Source organism: Thermobia domestica, chromosome 11 (assembly GCF_964235325.1).
Source record: "Thermobia domestica chromosome 11, izTheDome1.hap1.1, whole genome shotgun sequence".
Classification (NCBI taxonomy): Eukaryota; Metazoa; Arthropoda; class Insecta; order Zygentoma; family Lepismatidae; genus Thermobia; species Thermobia domestica.
In genome coordinates, this window is record NC_137464.1 from 175,301,696 (window position 1) to 175,323,324 (window position 21,629).

General features: G+C 34.8%; 1 protein-coding gene across 3 annotated transcripts in view; it reads right to left on the minus strand.

Moving 5' to 3' along the window:
- LOC145664567 (F-box/WD repeat-containing protein 10-like) overlaps nt 1–21,629 on the minus strand; it is a 187,607-nt gene that overhangs the window by 86,971 nt on the left and 79,007 nt on the right. For all 3 annotated transcript variants that reach the window (XM_081731345.1, XM_081731346.1, XM_081731344.1), the window contains one exon: nt 16,350–16,668. In XM_081731345.1, the coding sequence (XP_081587471.1) occupies nt 16,350–16,668 (319 nt within the window). The remainder of the gene's footprint in view (nt 1–16,349; nt 16,669–21,629) is intronic.

The following is a 21,629-nucleotide window of genomic DNA, read 5'->3' on the forward strand; positions in this document are numbered from 1 at the left end:
CAATGGAAAACATTAGAAAGAGACCATCTATTACCTTAGAATGTGATCCAGCCAGGGTGGTGAAGTTAATAGCAAAACCGAACTTCGATTATAGAACAATATTTACTGAAGATTTGTGTGCGATACATATGAAAAAAGAAAAATTGACCTTCAACAAACCTATATATGTTGGTATGAGTGTGCTAGATTTGTCAAAACTATTAATGTATGACTTCCATTACAATATTATGAAACCTAAATACGATATCGATATAGACTTATGTTACACGGATACTGATAGTTTTATATATGAAATTGATACAGATGACTTCTACAAAGACTTAAAGGAAATGGTTGATCTATTTGACACAAGTGATTATGGAAAGAATAATCAATATGGAATACCACTAGTAAACAAAAAAGTATTAGGAAAGATGAAGGATGAAAACAAAGGTAAAATAATGACGGAGTTTATTGGGTTAAGATCAAAGATGTATACCTTTAAAGTTGAAAATAAAGAGGAGAGAAAAGCAAAAGGAATAACAAAATGTGTAGTAGCAAAAGAGTTACAATTTGATGATTATAAGCAAACCCTATTCAATGATGTGAAAACATATAAAAATATAAATCTAATTCGAAGTTGTAAGCATGATGTGTATACCATAGCTGTAATTAAGTTAGCATTAGATTCAAATGATGATAAAAGATATATACTAGAGGGTGGTGTAAGTACATTAGCTTGGGGGCATTATAAGATATAGTTAAAATGTATTTATGTGTAGTTTAGTTTTAAGTCATATTTAATTAACTTTTATGTATAGTTTAGTTTTAGGTAAAATTTAATTAACTTTTATGTATAGTTTAGTTTTAGGTAAAATTTAATTAACTTTTATGTGTGGTGTAATTGATAGGTGTTAGTGAGTAATTATGTATAGTTTAGTTTTAGGTAGAATTTAATAAACTTTTATGTGTGGTGTAGTTGATAGGTGTTAGTAATTATGTATAGTTTAGTTTTAAGTAAAATTTATATTTTTTAAGTCATAAAAGTTGTTTTTATAATTTTATCCTTATACATAGGCAACCAGTAACGTGTTAGAAAAAAATTATAAGAAAATAGAAACTATTTACCGTCTGAATTTTGAAAATCGGTTAATATTTGATGAAGTTACAGCAAACTCGAAATTTCGGGAATTTTTTACGGGTTTATTTTTGAGTTTTCAGGAAAATGTTATTCTGTAAAAAAGTTTTAAAATTTTATTTGACTTATGGTAGTATTTTTTATTTTTCGATTTGTTGAAATTTTGTAGAGATATTGAAAAAGGGATACATATCCTGTGGGTTATGCAACCATCTATGCACTTTAAAAAATTGGATATGTTATTAGTATTCATTTACCGTTTGAATTTTTAAAATCGGTTAATTAGGAGCGGAGGTATTAAATATTAACGTTATTTGGGGGTGGGACTATCAGTGTTGCCAACTCATTTTTAATAATTATCATATTTATTAGTAATGGGGTGAATTCATCCCTATATGTTTTAAAGCGATATCTTGAAAAATTAAAATCCTGGAATGTTCCGAAAAAATATATTGAGTTGGATACACTGACTTTTTCTTTTTGAACTTTAATGTATTAGCTATATTTGCTAGCTAGGTGGGCATTTTTAAGAAGTTACCCACCTACTCAATAAATGGTGTTGCATATCATGTAGTTTATCACTGAGTGTTGATCGGAAGGAAAGAGAGAAAGAGACTCGAGAGATATTTTGTTGTGGATTCAATGACGTAGTCTAACAGCTATTATACAACGTCATCGGTATACTGTTCCATCTCACGAGTGCTAGCTAAAAAGTTCTGTTGGCATGAGGAGGCTAATGCATATATATGTATGTTGGTGTGAGGAGAAGGAAAGAGAACCGGATTGGACGGTTCTGTGCTGGTACTGGAATCGTTCAAAATGAATCAGTGACAGATCACCTGTTCCAGAGTTGTATGTATTCCTTCTCATTGAGTTTTTAAAGCTAATTATTAACGGATTTTCATGGTTCAAGTGTCAAATGAAAGCTTATAAACTGGAGATTCCATTGTAATAAATATATTTTGTGTAGGATTCCATTGTAATACTTTAGATATAAGTTTTTATGATTTTTGAAATCAAAACCGGTTATAACCAGATTTTGTAACTAGATTTAGTGATTTTTTGAAGTCAAAACCGGTTATAACCAGATTTTGTAACTAGATTTAGTGATTTTTTGTTTTTGTAACTAGATTTAATGATTTTTTGTAACTAGATTTAGTGATTTTTTGTAACTAAATTTAGTGATAGAATGCATTAGAAGTTATTATAAGTAAGATGGAAGTTATTTGAGATGTGATAGAAGTTATTTGGGATAGGAAGTGCGCTAGAAATTATTAGGGGTAGATTAGAAGTTATTAGAGATGATAGGGTGACATATTGTTAAAATGGGCTAATAATAAATTTGTCTGCAAAATCCCCATTCCCTATCTACTTTCCTTCCTCGTCTAAATCAAAAAAGACAAATATATATTTTTGCATTTATGTATTTTATTATAATGGAATATAAGTTTATGGGGTATACTTGGAAATAATAGAACATACATTATGATGTTATATTAACGAATTGTTTTGTATTGTTTTAAAACATATTAAACACGGATAATGCATAGAACACCTGAAAAAACTATTTATTTGATTTGTTTTTGCTGGAGAGCATGGAGAATATTTATGTTTCACCTAGAGAAAAAGAAATTCAGCGTGAAAACGAAAAACCTATACTGTTAATTCACCCGTCTGACCCCGATTTGCCAGATGAATTACGTGATAAAGTGAGAATCATATATCCAACACAAGAACTAGAAGAACTGTATTATTTTAGACGCTATAATAGATATAATGATAAAATACTCCCGGAAAGTGATGATGACAGTGTTTCAAATATTACCTGTTTTGAAGTGAAAGCTAATGAGTGCGGGTGTACTAGTGAAAATATTAGTAATACATGTGTTATACAATTATTTAATGAGTATACACCAAATTCAGTATTACTATGTGAAGCATGTTCTGAACATAATGAAAATGAAAAAGATCACAACTGTTTGCTGCAGTATGATTACGAATTATTACAAAAGGTGTGGATGATCTTAATTAAACGTTCAATGAGAGAGAAAATCTATAAACTTTATTTAAAGAAGCATTTTAAAGGTTGCAATATTAAGAACACTTATACTTTGGACAAAAATTTAATCTGGTGTATGAATACATTACAGAGTGTGATTATTACATCAAAGAAATAGTAGAAATGTTTTTAGAGAAAGATAAACAATTATTTCATTTTGTAAATGAACACTGAGCCCACAGTAGCATATGCATTTGATTGTGTAAGAATAGAAGAACTTGAACTGTTAAATGAATCAATTTGTAGTATTGTAATATTACAAACATTGGACTAGCACATGTAAATAATACTTAGAGCTAAAATACTGAATTACCAGCAACTGAATTGTCAGTGAGAGTCAATTTAAATTGTTCTCTGGATGACACAAACATATACAAAATGTAACACCACAAAGGTATACAATTGTGAGCTTTTTATCTGATTGTTTCAAAAATGAAATAGACCATCCAAATTTATTTGAGTAATACAAAATGTTATAAAAATACCGAGCTTGTTATAATGGACCTTCGCGGTTGGTACAAAACTAAAAAGGCTTTTTCTGCTTGTAACAAAAGTGAATAGGTCACACCAATTTATTCCTTTGTTTGTTCAAATAGTACAATATGGTCAAGAAATTGGGTAGACCAAAAACACAAAAAGTTATAACATGCTGAACTATTTAAAATGGTATTTCCTTGCTTTTTTTCGGTTTGATACAAATTTTACAAAAAGGCATAAAATTCTAAGCCAGTTAAAAATGGTTCTCGTTGGTACAAAAGGAAATAGGACACCCCAATAAGTGGCACAAAAAGTATAGAATACTGATCCTTCTTCTCCTTTTCTGGTTAGTACAAATTTATACCTTCGTTTACTTGATTAGTACAAAGTGTTAATTCTTTCCTTTTTATCTGCTTGGCTAGTTAAAGTGACCCTTCTTTGATTTTCTCCTGATTGGTACAAAAATAAAATTTCGTTTATTGGAGTACTACAAAATGGTATAAAGATTTGAGTTAGTTAAAATGGTTCTTCTTCACTTTTTTTCTGGTTCATACAAAGCTAAATACTCCATCCAAATTTGAGTAAAATGGTTCATGTTCGCTTTCTCAAATTTAGCCCTTCGTTTTGTTTAAATAATACAACATGCACTAGAAATTCTAAACTAGATAAAAATGACATTTCTCCTTGGTACAAAATGGAATAGATCACTTAAATTTATCCCCTCGTTTATTTAAATAGTTAATATGGCATATCTTTGCTTTCTTTCTTGTTACTCCATCCAAATTAATTTTTGCGTTACAGAAATTCTGCGCTAGTTAAAAAGGTCTTTTTTCGCTTTTTCTTTCGTTTATTTGAGTAGTACCAAATGGTATAAAATACTCAGCAAGCTAAAATGGAAAAGTAGAACACCCAAATTTGTTCTTTCGTTCATTGAGCTAGTATAAAGGTATATAAATTCTGAGTTAGCTAAATTGGACCTTCTTCGATTTTTCTGGTTAGTACAAAAAAACAGGTCACTCAAATTTATCCCATCGTTTGTTTAAATAGTACAAAAAGGTACAGAAATTCTCAGTTAGTTAAAATGGGTCTTCTTCGCTTTTTCTGATTAGTACAATTTTGTTCTTTCGTGAAAATACTCAGCTAGTTAAAATGATCGTTTGGTTGCTACAAAATTAAATAGCTCACTCATATTTATGCCTTCGTTTATTAGACTAGTTTTAAATGATATAAAATGATCCTTTTTTGCTTATTCCTTTGTTTGTTGAAATAATACAAAATGGTATAAAATACTTAACTTCGGTTTTTCAAATTAAATAGCTCACTCAAATGCATTACTTCGTTTAATTGATTTTAGAGTTGACACAAATTATAAGTCACTCAAATTTATTCCTTTGTTTATTTGAATACTCCAAAATGGTGCAAAACTAAATACTCCATTGTTTATTTGAGTAGTAAAATTGTATAAAATAGTCCTTCTTCGCCTTTTGCTGAGCCAGTTAAAATGCCATTTCTCATTGGTACAAAATTGAATAGGTCACTTAAATTTATTCTTTCGTATATTTAAATATTCAGCTAGTTCATTTTTTCTCGTTGGTATAAAAAGTAGAACATTGAAATTATTCTTACATAAATTCTGAGCTAGTTAAATAGTCAATTTTCGTTTCTTTAAACAGTACATAATGAGCTAGTTAAAGTAGCTCTTCTTCTCTTTTCCAGTTGGTACAAAAGAAAATAGTCCACCTAAATTTTATTCATACTTCACTTCTTTTTTTCTATTTGGTACAAAACTAAATACTCTATCCCTTCGTTTATTTGAATAATGGCCCTTCACTTTTTCCAGTTGGTACATAAGGAAATAATCCAATCAAATGTTTCTGGTTCGTACAAAACTAAACACTCCATCCAAATTTGAGTATTACAAAATGAAATGAAATTCTGAGTTAGTTTAAAAAATGGTCCTCCTTGCTACAAAATTGGAAAGCTCACTCAAGAGTATAAAATAGTATTGAAAATTTATCCGATTGTTTATTTAAATAGTACAAAATGATTTAAAATACGCAGCTAGTTAAAATGTATACCGTTGCTTTCTTTCTCGAAGTAAGCCAGTCATATTTATTCATTCTTCACTTCTCTCTGCTTGGTACAAAACTGAATAGGTCACACAGGCTTTGTTTAAAGTTATTAAAGCTTAAATATTTGACCTTTAACCTCAATGGTCAGTGTTTTCAGAACATGTAGTAGTTGATGACGTATTACTAGATTTGGAAACAGCACCTCAATACGTTGCTCTGTTTAAGAGTTATTTGCGTTCATTGGTTCATTGGGCTTTCATTATTTTTGGAACTTGTAGTAGTTGATGACCAATAACTAAATTTGGAAACACAATCTCAATATGTGGCTCCGTTTTCGAGTTATTAGGTTTTAAGTATTTTGACCTTTGACCTCGATGGTCATTATTTTGAAACTTGTAGTACCTGATGACCAATTACTAAATGTGGCAACAACACCTCAATATTTTGCTCAGTTTTCGAGTTATTAGGTTTTAAGTATGTTGACCTTTGACCTCGATGATCAATATTTTGGAACTTGTCGTAGTTGGTGGCCGATTTCTAAATATGGAAACAGCACCTCAATATGTGGCTCAGTTTTCGTGTTATTAGGTTTTAAGTATGTTGACCTTTGACCTTGATGATCATTATTTTGGAACTTGTAGTAGTTGGTGGCCGATTACTAAATATGGAAACAGCACTTCATTATGTGTCTCAGTTGTCGAGTTATTAGGTTTTAAGTATGTTGACCTTTGACCTCGATGATCATTATTTTGGAACTTGTAGTAGTTGATGACCAGTTACTAGATTTGGAAACAGCACCTCAATATGTGGCTCAGTTTTCGTGTTATTAGGTTTTAAGTATGTTGACCTTTGACCTCGATGATCATTATTTTGGAACTTGTAGTAGTTGATGACCAGTTTTTTTTAATCCTATCGTTGAATGACAAGTTATACCGCGAACGATCAACATATACCTTTGTGATTGATTGTATTACGTAATATTACGTTCAGGGATTCCTTTTTTTTCAGTTCTATCGTTGAATGATCGTATTGTCTCATGTAACTGATAACAAAACACGGAAGTTCGCATTCCTCTGCAATCTTTAAATATAGGTTAGAAGAAGTTCACTTCTTAAAAGAATCTTTGCTATAGGGTTCAAATGTATTATCTGCTATGTCACAATAGGGGTTGAAAAACGCGTACCCCCCCCCCCGTAGTCTTATGTCTGCTATGTGTTGTTGAAAAATGAGCCATAGTCTTTTACTAGTTCTGCTATGTTACATAAAAACGAATACACCTCTGCTGTGTGTTCACCACCCCTATTCTCTGCTATGTTCGTTATGTTAAAATAAGGGTTGGAAACGAGTTCACTATGTTTCGTAATCATACTCTTTTACTAGTTCTGTTATGTTCGAATAGGGGTTGGAGAACGAATACACCCCCTAAAAAGTGCTCATAAAAGGGAACAAATTCACCCCTAAAATGGAGGTCGTAAAAGACCGTGGGTTCACGTAAGCCATACTCTTTTATTAGCTGTGCTATGTTCAAATAAGCGTGGAACGAGTCCACCCCTAATAGGGGTTGGAAACGAGTTCACCCCTGCTATGTTTCGTATATATCTCTGTCTGATGCGCTATGTTCAAATAGGGGTTGAATCTGTTATATATATATATTACGTAGTCTGATGTTCTGCTATGTTCAAATAGGGGTTGGAAAACGAGTACACCCCTAAAATGGAGGTGGTTGTGTGTTACGTAGTCTTATGCTCTGCTGTGTGTTCATAATCTCCATGTATTATCTGCTATGTTAAAATAGGGGTTGGAAAATATGCTCATAAAAGGGAACGAGTTCAACCCTAAAATGGAGGTGGTTGTGTGTTACGTAGTATTATGCTCTGCTGTGTGTTCATAATCTCTATGTATTATCTGCTATGTTAAAATAGGGGTTGGAAAATATGCTCATAAAAGGGAACAAGTTCACCCCTTAAAATGTGGTCATAAAAGAGAACGAATACACCCCCTAAAAAGTGCTCATAAAAGGGAACGAATATACCCCTATTCTCTGCTATGTTCAAATAGAGGTGGAATACACCCCCGTAGTCTTATGTATTTCTGCTATGTTCAAATAGGGGTTGGAAACGAGTTCACCCTTGTTATATTACGTACTCTTATGTGTTATCTGCTCTTCTATGTGTTCGTAGAGGTTAGAAAATATGCTCATAAAAGAGAATGAATACACCCTTGTGTGTTACGTAGTCTTATGTGCTCTTCTATCTCAGTGCTATAAATTTCTGCTATGTTCGAATAGGGGTTGAAAAATATGCTCATAAAAGGGAACGAGTTCACCCCTTAAAATATGCTCATAAAAGAGAACGAATACACCCCCTAAAAAGTGCTCATAAAAGGGAATAAATTCACCCCTAAAATGGAGGTCGTAAAAGACCGTGGGTTCACGGTGTACGGTGCTCAATTTCCCAGGGGCTCGTGAGTTGGCCTCTTATGTCCGAAGGTTCCAGATCGATCCATTTTCTACTCCTTACATACAAGATTCATCAACATTGAAGTCTTCTGAGTTTATTAAGGGGGACATTTTGTTATGGTGGACTTAGAAAAACAATCCCAGATTGATTGAAGCCTGACACGAAGTAGTAACTACAGATGCTACGTAATTTGAACAGGCCCATGTCTGAGTCTGCCGTTTCAAGCAAAATTGTAATATTAGAGCTTAACCATCATAGTGAATTTGACGCCCGTAAAATCCCCTAAAAATTTTCGCCTTGTGCGGTTGCAACCCTCGCCCAATCCTTTCGTAGGCCTTGAGTCTAGCCAATTGATAATAGAGGAAATTGAATTTGAATTGTTACTTGACTATTTTAATAAAAACGGAATTGTCAATAGTGCTGACGACCGTTGTGGGAGGAGGGAGAGTAACAGAAGTTTGGAAATGAAATTAAATCTTTGAACTTTACGTGTCGCAGTTATGCCGGGTAGGCTAATAGAGACTGTGATGACGAGAATGAATGAAACAATGAAGCGCCTTGACCACTCAACCACGATTACTACGCCGTAAATGTTTCGTCTTTAGTCTTGATACGTGAGGTATCTTTGCCTCCGCTTGCAAAGTTGTATGTTATATTTCTTCGTTTCAGAACGTCTTCCGTATTTCTTTTATAATGATATAAGTGAATAATCTTCGGAAAAGTTTCCATTAATAACTTGAGTTGTTCTTAAACCTTTGGTTCACAAGTTTGTTTCTTCTCCACACGAAACTACAGATATGACCAATTTCATTCTCATACTTTGCACTTGGTTTCAAAGCAGTCACCATTAACTGGGAAAGCAAATTATTCCGTCACGATTCATGAATTTTGCAACAAAACACGTCAGCAAATAAGTTAAATCAAAGATGAAAGAGTTGATATCTGAGTTGAGTACTGTAAGCTAATGAAAAGCATGTAATAACGTCTCGTATTTGAAAATAATGTCAGCTACTTTTAATTCACTAACTGGTATTAGATTTGGTTCAAGCTTGAAGATCGGAATGCACAAACTCAGTGTAGCTAAAAGAAAAAAGTAACAAGAATGGACGAGATTCGAAGGTAGGACCACCAGCAGAAGAATCCCGTTTACTAACCCCTCATCTAACAAGCGAACACCTTTTATAAGTTATACATTTGCATGCATTATACGTTTGTGCAATCAATGTTTTGGTATTTTTCTCTTCAAAAACGTAACATGTATACGACGATTCGTTTCGTTTTCCATTAGAGCTTTGAAAGCCATGATTTGTGTTTGAGTACAGGATCTTTCGTTTCCTTTTAAAAACTGTTCTAGCAAATACAACTCAATTCATACAGCAGTAAAAAAAAACTCGTACTGCCTTAGAAAATATTCCTAAAAAGGCGAAACTGTTTCATGCATCCGGCGTATCTAACGGGAGTATGGTGAGGGAGGCCTACAATCAAAAGGGACCCACTGAAGTTTCGTAATTCCACTTTGGAGGTTTCTATATAATTTCTCACTTTTTCCTCAATGTCTAAAATGCAACTACTTTAGCCTTAAATGAAACAGAAGTTGTGAAGGAGCTATAGACTGTGAAGTCTACTGAAACGATTTATCACGTCCTTGCAGCAAAAAATTTAAATTTTCGAAAAGTAATTAAGAACAATATTGATTGAAATTTTAACTTAGAATGTAATAACTAAAGATCTAATCTTACACAACTCTCATTGATAGTAGTGTTCCGTATTTGTTTAGACGCCAATTTTTTTATAACTTTCAAACAACGTGCTCGTGGGTTTTCTTGGAGTTCTCCTGTTTCCTCCCACTTTCTTCATTCCACCATTTCATTCATCTCTCATTATCATCGTCTCGTTTAGCCTAACCTTCATAACCGTGGGACGTTAAACTTAGATATTTCACTTCATTTTCTTTTTTAACTTTACTTATGGTGCATTAAATCCTTGGTTCAATCCCCGCTCGAGCCGAATGAACCTTATTATGGACAAACATCGTGTGGATGAGTTTTCTAGGGTTTCTCCCGTTTCCTCCCACTTTTTCATTCCACGATTTCATTCATTTCTCAGCATCAATGTCTCCATTAGCGTAAACGGTATAAACGTGGGACGTAAAACTTAAAAATTTTATTTCATTTCTCTTTTACAACTGTGTCTCACTTTTCCTGTCTCACTTTTCCTTTCACTAAGCGAGCATTCAGTGAATTATACCACTAAAACCTATATTCATAGTGCAGTTGAGCCCTTTGGCAATTTTCAGAATGGAAAGCGAAAAAAGGCAATACATTGATATCGAAAATGTAGTTAAAGAATTCCTCTCCGAAAAAGATCACCTCTACAGTTATTTTTCAAATGGTAATTTCTAATTATACTTACGTTGATTGAAATTTCTCCATAGTTATGGGGGCGAGACACTGAAACCACCCCTACCAAGAGGTGAAGATGACATGTAAAAGAAGTCAAATACGAACGATATGTGTTGAATTCATGTGCAAAAATGAATAGTGACACGGTGAATGCTGCGTAAGTCCAAATTAAGCCTTGGTTGGCATGAAATTGACAATGGGAGAGTGATCTGTATCGTGTAGAACCAGTATATCTTGACTTTGAAACACGTGGTTACATGTAATGTTAGTAAATGCATGTTGTGTCATTAAATTTGGTGAAAATTGATTGGTTGACCATTATTGCCTAGTTACACTGGTTCTACACGATACAGATCACATTTTAGGACGAAAACTTTACGGCTCATTTTCGCAAAACTGCTCCGCCAAAGTTACAGCATTTTGTCACGACACGGCAGCACTATTCATCTCTTCGAACCAGAAAACTATGAATTTGACACCAATATTTTTCGTATTATATTACTTTTTTAGTTGTAACCCCTGTCCCTCCCTGGAATGGTTTCAGTGTCTTACCACCCACAGTAAATTGTTGAGATGGTAGTTTATACGTATAGTAAATTCGTTTGAAATTTCTCCAAGAGTCATTGTTGCACTGTACGTTTTTTTCTGAGTCAAACTTTCTACATATATATACATACAATACAGTAAGAACTGAATTTTGCATTAACGACCGACAGACGTCGTTGTGCAAACATTCATGATGATATGTCATAGGGAAATAAGTTACATTAAGGTTGTAAGATTTAATATCAAGTTTGAAACATCGAAAGTTAGAGAAACCCATGAAATACCAAATATATTTGAAAATAATTTCGAATTAAACTAGCTGTGACTACTTACTTCAAAACTGAACTTGTGGGATGCACAGCATGAGCGTAGCTCAAAGAAAATAATCAATAAGAATGGTCTTGATTCGAAGCTCGGACCATACACGTAGGAGTAACTTACATTAACCATTCACCTAACAAACAATGACGCACAGGGTTTGTCACTACTTTATCAGATGGTTCTATCAAATATAACCTAATTAACACAATAGTAACAAATTTTACTGCCCTAAAAAGTGTTCTGAACAAGGACAAGTTCATTATGCACATTCTAACTAAGTTACAAAAGGTTTATATCCTATGAGAACGGCGCATCCACCAAGTCAACTTTTGGAATATCCCATTAAGTTAGCTTTCAACGTAGCTAAAGAAAACGTATGTGAATGAGTACATATAGTTGTCCGTAGTAGAATGGATAAAGTCATGGTTCGATAACTACAAGGACCGTGGTTCGAAACTCGTCTCAGAAGCTGCAGATTTTTTTAAATTTATAATTCCTCAGTTCTCAAGATCTTTCTCTCCATTCGTAATCATCTGATGCTCTAAAAAATGTTCACCTTAATTCGACAACCGCCAGTGTGATTCTCGCAGTGCGAAACATTCCCTTCTTTTGTTTCACAAAATTACAATTTTCGTCATAATACGAATGCTGTCCGATCATTTTTCCGCAGTTCTAAATCTGTGTATATTAATCATTCCTCTCTGTCTCCATACTTCAATCTCTCTCTGTGTCTCTCACAGTGTCGCCCAGGAACTCATATGGCTTGAGATAAAACCTTCGACTCTTGAAACCAAATGTAAGCTCTCTAGCAATGTGCTATCATAACTCTATAGGTTTGTTGCTAAAAGCAGTGTCATTTTAGATTTTATTCGGGGGAGAGTCTCCGCCGACAAATTTTTTTTCACTTTCTTATTAGTGTATTACTATACATTTGATCAAACAATATGCATTTATGAAGCTCAAGGGAGGAGAAATTACACCCTCCTGTCCTACCCAAATGACGCTCTTGGAACATTTTCTTGCAATTACTGAAAAGATATGAAATGAATCATTAAATAACACTCATTTCTGTAAGTAGATATTCTCGACCTCTGTGCGTGTATTACAGACTTTAGGAAGCACAAAATTTACGGCCGCTATTGGCACTTTTATAGATTTCTTGGGGAGCATCTTACTAGCTTGCAGTCTTTTAAGAACATAAAGCATGAAACTAAAGGTATTAATGAAGCTATGGGAAGATTGTGACTTTTTTTAAAAAAATTAGGCTCTTAAAAGATATTTCAGAACAAAGGAATGAAAAAGACTGTTTTAGAGCTATAACATTGTAAACTGGATTTATGTTTTTTTTTTTTTTTGGTCTGAATGGAAAGAGTGTACTATGTCACACACACTGCTTTAGACAAGGGGAGGTGGACGAGTTGGATCGTACTATAAGCAACTAATTGATTGAGACATGTATTTCTGGATGCATAAGAAAACGGGGCAAGAGTTTGTTATTAATTTGGACTTAGAATTTGTGTAACAATTTCTATGCCGCGAACTGTACTTCCGCAACATTTTTTGGTAGAGGATGTTTGGCTACTCGCACGTAATTTGAAGTACTCACCAACTACCTTCATAAACATTATTGCAGAAGTATCGGAGATTTCTGAAACATGGATATTTGGATAGGGCTCATACTAGTTCCTAAGTGAAGTCTTGACCCAACTACGGTAGGTCCCATCGTTTTGGAGCTATTAGCCTTTAAAATTCCTTTTTTCGTGTTTTCGGCAGCCTATAACGGAACGGAAGCATTTGTGCACCCAGGTTGGTCTATACTTTTTGTCTTATCTTGGTGTCAGAAATCATCTCCCAAACGTTGTCAGTGTTGTTTTGAAACACAATGTATATACATACATACAGAACCGGTTGTTAAAAAATTAGAATAGCACCACTGGTTACAACGTTCTTCATCATTGAACATAAATACCAATAGATAGTGAAAAGTTATTTTATATAAATCTATTCTGCGTTCAACAGTAGATTAAATTGTTACCCTTATCGCTCTACTAAAACCGGATGTGCTACAGATACACTACTACCTGAGGTTTCAAATAGACATCCATAGAACAAAAATGGTTAATAGATAGCGAAAAGTAGGTTTCTGACATGGATTCGGTATCCGAAGGATAAGGTTTCTTTCAACTTCTGTTTCTCTGTATGGATTAAATACCGAATGAACATGTTTCATCTCCGATTTTATTCTTCTATTGCAATCGGAAGTGATAAATTTCAACACTTCCGGTATGGTTAGTAATATCCATGGAGCAAAAATACCAACAGAAAGCGAGTAGTTCATTTTTTATATAGATTCAGCGTCCGATAAACACGTTCTATCTTTGATCTTATTAATCTAATGTAACCAGAAATTCTAGATATACTATTTGACGTTTCAGTGTTGAAATCACATAGTTTGAAAATCTATCGTAGTTTCACACACTATGAGATGAAATTCGCTTCTTTGCATACATTCCCGATACGAAAATAAACAAGTAAGTAAATAAAAATAAAAATGAAATATCAATTAGGTCAACTGTAAAGAAACATTTAGACGAAAACAAATGTCTCTTGTATACTAGCCTATGCTTTCTTAACCTAGAGGCAATAGTGTTTGGAACGAATCCATAACTTTTCAACCATAAATTTGCGTTGTCATTGGAAGTGACGAAATGACTTACAAGGTACATTCGCGAAGGGACTCCTTGGGATTCGCGTAAAGTTGTTTCAAATGCAAAGTTATCCGCGGTCCAATGTGTATTGTACTAGTTTTAGCCGCCCACACCGCTAATTTGCATATTTATTGGACTTCATATCCGGAATTCAATCAGACACTACTATAACGCTCCGACACAAACTTGCTTTTAGTTTCTCTAGATGGAATTGAACATGAATGTGGGCATATGTAAAACAAATTGGATCAAGTACTCCATCTCTGACACATGTTACTTACTTCGGCCTCCATCTTGGATCCGCCATATTGGATTCAAGTTTCAGTTTTCAAATGGGACTAGATCCATGTGATACATCAAATTCATATACAATTTTCTCGGACATTCACTGGGGTAGTGAATTTTACCGACCGTAGCTTGTACCGTTTGGAAGGTATTGCATGTTAAATCCTTCCAGGCACTTCGCGAATAGACATTGCAGAGTAATATCAGTTACGCTTACGTTTTTGATGTTGACAAATCAAAACAATTTCTAACTGGAAAAATATTGTAGGTATAAACAAACTGTTTACAACATTGGTGTCATAATTTTATTACATTTCTGTCAGTGATGGTTTTTACTTCCATCTTATGCTATAACAAGCAAGTATTGTATTAGATCAAAATGGCTAATGTAAATCCAGGTATGACAAGATTTGGGTGAAGATCTGCCATTTCCGTATTGACGTCTGTGTGTCTTTATGTACATTTAGAGAATATTTCGTCAACGATAAATCACGTAAAAGATTACATATACACACGGGGCCCTGCACAATTTTCTACTTGGCTCAATATTCGTGAAGCGCCTGACTTTTAACATGCAATACCTTGCAAACGGTACAAGCTACGGTTAAACTCACTACACCAATGAGTTTCCGAGAAAATTGTATTTGAATTTGATGTATCACTTGCACCTATTCCTATTTGAAAAATCGAAAGTTGAATCCAATATGGCGACCGGGGTGGATAACATATGTCAGAGAAGCGGTACTTGATTCAATTTGTTTTACATATGCCAACATTCATGTTCAGTTACCTCCAAAGAAACTAAAAGCAATTTTGTGTCCGAGTATTATAGTAGTATATGATTAAATTCCGGCTATATGAAGGCCCATAAATATGCAAATTAGCAGTATGGGCTGCTAAAATTATTACAATACACATTAAGCCGCGGAGAACTTTGCATTTGAATCAATTTTACAGAAATCCCGAGGAGACACTTCACGAATGTACCTTGTTAGACTCATTATGCCTTATGCAGAGTCGTTTTGAAATATGATTAGCACCATACTAAGGGCCTGACCACTGCATGATTCAGTGGTTAGTCAGGTCGTTCGTTTAACGCTAATCACATGTAATAACGACTCTGAATAAGGCCCATTCAGTCTAATACGCCATTAAACGAAAATTACGGAAAATGTTTATTTCCACACGTTCCTGCGGACTGGTGATTGAAGCAGGTGTTGAATGTTAATACCTTAAAAAAAATAGTTTGCAAACCTTACTTAGTTTGAGATATAATCCTAATATTCGTAATGAAATTACGGGTTCAGTGTATTATCTGTCATTTAAAATATAATAACACTAAATAAGCCTATCAGCAAGGATATAAACTAGAGTATTGGAGTTGATTGTTTACAATTTAATTCTATAACAAGTACGGGCATGCTGAGGCTACATAAACTTTAAACGAGATGTAAATCATTATTTGAGTTTTATCTAGAAACACCCGCTGATGATTGAATTCTCGAAAACGCGCACAGGAGCGTTAGTCATTTAGCTATGAATAGATACGCCACCTACAATAATACTCTCTTTAAGAATGAAAGTGAAAAAAAACAAGAGGAAACGACAGGTTACAAACCGTATTACTTCTACATTTTAAATTTCAAACATTTATTTCGAGAATATCAAGACGAGACCAAGTCTTGACACTCAAGACCAAGACCCAAATCGAGACGAGTATCTGTTAATCGAGACGCGACCGACATCAAGACTCCCTATTTGTCAATTAGGACGAGACCAAGACTGCATGAAGTCTCGTGTTCTCTCGTCTCGATACCATCTCCACATTGAAGCGATTTACAAGCTACTCAACGTATCTTAGGAAAGCCAAATATGATTTATTTATAAATTATTCTGCACTTACCTCACATTTAGATATTTCTTTAGCCACTCGCTTCTTTATTCCAGTTTCACCTTTGATCATTGACGAAATATGTGACCAATAGAGGCTAGTACTTGTAAGTTCATTTCGTGTCTTAGGAGCAAGTCTCTTCATAATATCACAGCATATACCCATTGGCAAGAATTGAATTTGATCCATGGATTGCATCGGCGCTTCTGCAACACTCTTTTTTCCCTTGCCCTTCTCCTTCTTATCTTTATTTTGTTCATCAGGTTTAGGATCATCCGTCTTTTCCTTCGTTTTCTTTTCTTTGGAGTCATCCTCCGGGATATCTGGAACCCTGTAGTAAAATGGGTAGAAGTACAGTAATTAACATTTGCTAATCATAATTATCTCTGTACGTTATTAGAAGTAAACTTCCATTCATTCTTAAAGCTTTCATTTTGTAAATACGGTTACTGCTCACATTAATACACAGATATTAGATTGATAACTGAAGCTCAATAATTTCATTGTTTTCTCTTTCAATACTTCTGAAGTCTTGTTAAAAATATCGATAGTATTTCATTGTAAGATTTCATTGTGTGATATATCCTATCTTTATATACTATTGACTGACTACTTGATCATAGAAATTGTGACTTCTCTTTATCATTTCAGAAAAGTTTTATGCATTGTTATATGTAAATCACGTCAATTGAAAATGTTTTATACTTTTTATACGTTACGGTAATTTGACAAACGATTTCAATCTGCAAAGTTTAGTTTAATAACTTCTTCAACCTCAGCTGAATATCGTATAAGTACCTAGAACTGTTTCCTTAGAAAACTTGAGGAAAAGGGAAGTAGAAAGCCTGATTACTTCTAGATAACTAAGTAGTCTTACAAGTGAATGCATGAAATGCGAACGTGTGAATGACAAAATATATATTTACACAAGACGAAAACATGTTTGTGAGGAGGAGAGTATTATGAAAATATATAAAGTTAAATTTCAGAATACGCAGAAAATATGAACAAATGGAACAATACTACATCTCCACTATCAAAAAAAAAAAAAAAAAAAAAAGTACAAAAGTAGTTTCAGGTTAATGATTACGATCCGTATACAGAAAAAATCTCGCAGTCGAAACATTGCCACAAAAACCTCCCAAATCTCGCCGCCCAAAATATTACCTAGTCAAAATATCGCGTAGCCAAAACTTCCCCGTCCAATCTCGCACGCCAAAATCTCGTCATCCAAAGCTTGCAAGCCAACATTTACGCGAGTTATTGGCCATGTGAGATTATGGCCCGCGAGATTTTGTACCCAAATCTTCAATAACTAGGTAGCAGCACGCAGGGAGCTATTATGAGTGATTCGAAAGTGTGATATAGAGGACGGCTGTTGTGTATAATTGGTGTGTCCTTCCCTGCATTAGTTAGTTGTAAATAAAGTAAGCAAACAGTCTCTGACAAAAGGTTTCTGTGTGCTAATTGTAATGCTGCGTTGAATTCCTACAAAATGGGCGATCTTGCTGTTGGAGGCCCTAACTAATCCCGGATGTGGTGAAAAAGTGTCTTCCTTGGTGCGACATGAGAAACCACAATCTCAGAGAACAATAGCAAAGGTGACAGAATGTTTTGTTGTGACCGTAAAGGCCTAATAGGGTAAGAATTATATCTGGTAAACAAATACGCATAAAGCTCGATTTCTATGAATGATCTGTTGCTCACATACTAGGAAGACGGACAGTCGAAATTGTACGAACGACAGCTTATAGGGAACAAGCAGGGATGGAAAAAGAACCGCTCTGTATATTCCAGAGCCGGTTCTGAACCGGTTCAGGAACCAACAACCCATGATAAAGTTAGGACCGTTTCTATTGCATTGTTGAATTTAAGAACCGCTCTCAGAACCGGTTCTATTGTTTTGTTAACTTTAGAAACCGCTCCCAGAACCGGTTCCATTGGTTTCTGAACTTTAAGAACCGCTCCCAGAACCGGTTCAACATATTTCCTACATTTAGGAACCGATCTCAAAACCGGTTCTGCTTTTGACCATGGTTCAAGAACCGGTTCAAGAACCTGTTTGGTTTGTTACGAAGTGGTTGTGGAACTGGTTCTGGAATATGAAGAAAAGACCAGCACCGGTTCTAAGATGTCAAGAAACTACACAGACCGGTTCTTGTGTTAAGATAAAAGTGGACCCGCTTTTTAAATGTAAGAATAATCTAGAACCAGTTCTGATGCTCTTTCTGAGAAGTCAGAAAAAGAAAGGACTGGTGTTTGTACAGTCCGCAGCAAAAAACCTGCAACATGAGCATTTAAGTTTATTCTGAAACGACGAAAACTTTTTCTCCGACATGAGTGTACAGGAGAGGACGCCGAAGTTTCTCCTGACGTCATTCGTGCCACTTAGACGTTATGTTCATTCCCATGAACTTACATGCTCATGTTGCAGGTTTTTTGCTGCGGACTGTACAAGCTCTAAAAATGAAACAGAAGACCGGTGTTTCTACGGTGCAATCAGAGGTGGAGGGAAATGTTAACTTAAACCTCCCTCTAAAATGTGAAAAGTAGTGATTTCTAATGAACATTTTATCTATATCACTATAATCTATATCAGACTTCGGAACATTGTTTTGAGTAAGTATTACAGTGACAATTCGAGATTTGTCATACCACCACCACCACCATCATCATCATAGGTATTCTGCCTTTATTGGCAGGTCACTTGCCGCAGCTGAGAAGCTTCCATGCTCCACGGTCCTCCGCTAACTTCTTCGTCTTCGCGTATGATCTTTCTGTTTTTATATCATCCATTAATTGTAGTCTCCTTCGCCCCCTCCCTCTCTTTCCCGCCACCATACCCTCTAGGACGTCTCTCATGATACAATCTCTTCTTAGGCAATGTCCCAACCAGATTCTCTTCCTCTTCCTAATAATATCTAAAAGTGTTCTTTTCTCACCCACCATTTCTAACACTCTCTCTTCGTTTTCCGCTCGACTCAACTAATTCTTTCCATTCTTCTCCACACGCACATTTCGAAGGCTTCCAGTCGATTTTCATCACATTTACGTAATGTCCACGTTTCCGCCCCTTACAGTACAACACTCCACACGAAGCATTTTATGAGTCTTTTTCTCAACTCTTTATTCAAGGTCCCACAAAACAGACTTTTCTTCCTCCTAAAGGCTTCTTTCGTCATTCCTATCCTTGCTTTTATTTCACGTTCGCACTTCATGTTATTACTAAGAATACTACCCAGATATCGAAAACTATTCACTTGTTCTATTTTCTCCTTTCCTACTTTTATATTTGACACAGACCCCTTCGTTCCAATCACCATGGCTTTTGTCTTTCTAATATTTATTTTCATTCCATATTCTTAAAATCCGTTTCTAATTTTTTCTAACATTTTATTGATTTTCTTTTCAGATTCTGCAACAAGCGCCATATCGTCTGCAAATCTTATGCATCTAATCATTCTACCTCCTACTGAAATGCCATCATCCTCATATAGGATCTTTTTCACTATCTCTTCTAGATAGACATTAAATAGTGTTGGCGAGAGTCAGCATCCTTGTCGAACTCCCCTGCCAATTGTACTCTCTTCCATCAGTTCTTCCCCTATCCTACCACTTACTTGTTGGTTCATGTATAAGTATCCTATGAGTCTTCTATCTTTCCATTCCAACCCTATCTTCGTTAGAATTCCCAACAACAATTCCCAATAAATATAACACGCGATCAATAAATATAACATACACCTCTTTCCCTTTTTCTATAAATCTTTCACCGATCGCCCTTAATAATCCAATTGCATCTCTTGTGCTCTTCCCTCTTCTGAACCCGAACTACTCCTCCTCAACTTCTTTATTTGTTCTTTCATATAACCTTCTGTTCAGTATTCGGACAGAATTTTAGTTGCATGAGATATGAGACTAATAGTTCTATAATCCTCACATCTCTTTGGGTTCTATTTCTTAGCCATCGGTATTATGATCGTTTTCAGAAAGTCTTTTGGCCATTCTCCTGTTTCATATATTTTATTGCATAGTCGGAACAATCTTTCTTTCCTTGTCTCCTATATTTTTAATGAATTCAATTCGTATGTTATCTATTTATACATAATAAAGTAGTAAATGCCGTATGACTATCAGTGATTTCATCTGAGTGTTATTGTGATTGAGTGTTATTGTTTAACGGCTACGTCATCTTAGCTGTCCCATTCCCTAGCTGTTTGTGAAGGTGGTAGTGACGTGAAGTAGAGATTGCACTAACGATACTCAGTATAGTGAGTGAAATAGCATGTGCACATTATAGTTAAATACATCTCATTTGGAAGAGTCGAAGTTACACGGGAAGGTCCCACAAGTTGTTGCTAAAATCTTATTGTCACATAGCACATCTGATAGAGCATCATGAGAAATGTAAACAAGCAAAATGTAAGGTGCTATGGACCAGAAGGGTAGGAGCTACGGGGCTTCAAACTTTGGATATCCGAAAAAAATTATATAATGGAATTATGTGCGTTTTAAGTAAATATCTTGAAAACCGTCAAAGCAATCAAAACAAAAGTTGCATCATACAATGAGTACAAAATGCTCTATCGAAAACCGCAAACAGTGTTGCCATAGGTGAATCAGTGTTGTCAACTCAGCATAAAAATATTTTTTTTTGAAATAGCACCATATACAAGTGTGCACAGATTTAAAATGCACTATTACCACTAAACATAACAGTGAAGTGTAGTGGTATAGTGTTGCACATTGTTGGATCTACGTGTGCTGAAATTTAAGGTTCTGTGGCCATTATTTTCTATTTATGACATATCTCTTGTAGGACAGAAGATACCATGGGCGTCGGAAGGAAATTTTCTAGCGGAGCTCAAATCCCTGGTTGCTATATTACGTTTGGTATATTTTATTTGTATTAAGAAAATCTTGAGAAATTTAATACATTTTCGTGAGTCAGGAAGGAGGACTCGGGCCCCACCTTGCCCTCCCCTTCGGGCGCCCATGGAAAAGGCCCAAAACTAGGTAAGGGGAAAACAAAGGCGAAGTCAGCGGAACATTCTTTTGACAATTGTCCGTCCTTGCATTTTCTCCCTAGCAAGATACCTTCAAGGAGTAAAATATGTCCTATATAGTTCATAAATCTCACTGAAAAAAAAATGCTGCACAATATTTTTGAGTATATTCTCCTACACTACAGAAAATCTGTAGAACATACTAAAAAATCTGGTTTTCCGTATTGCGACGAAAATCTCTAGATCAATATGTAGATCTTGCAATATGTTATATCCGCTTCTGCAA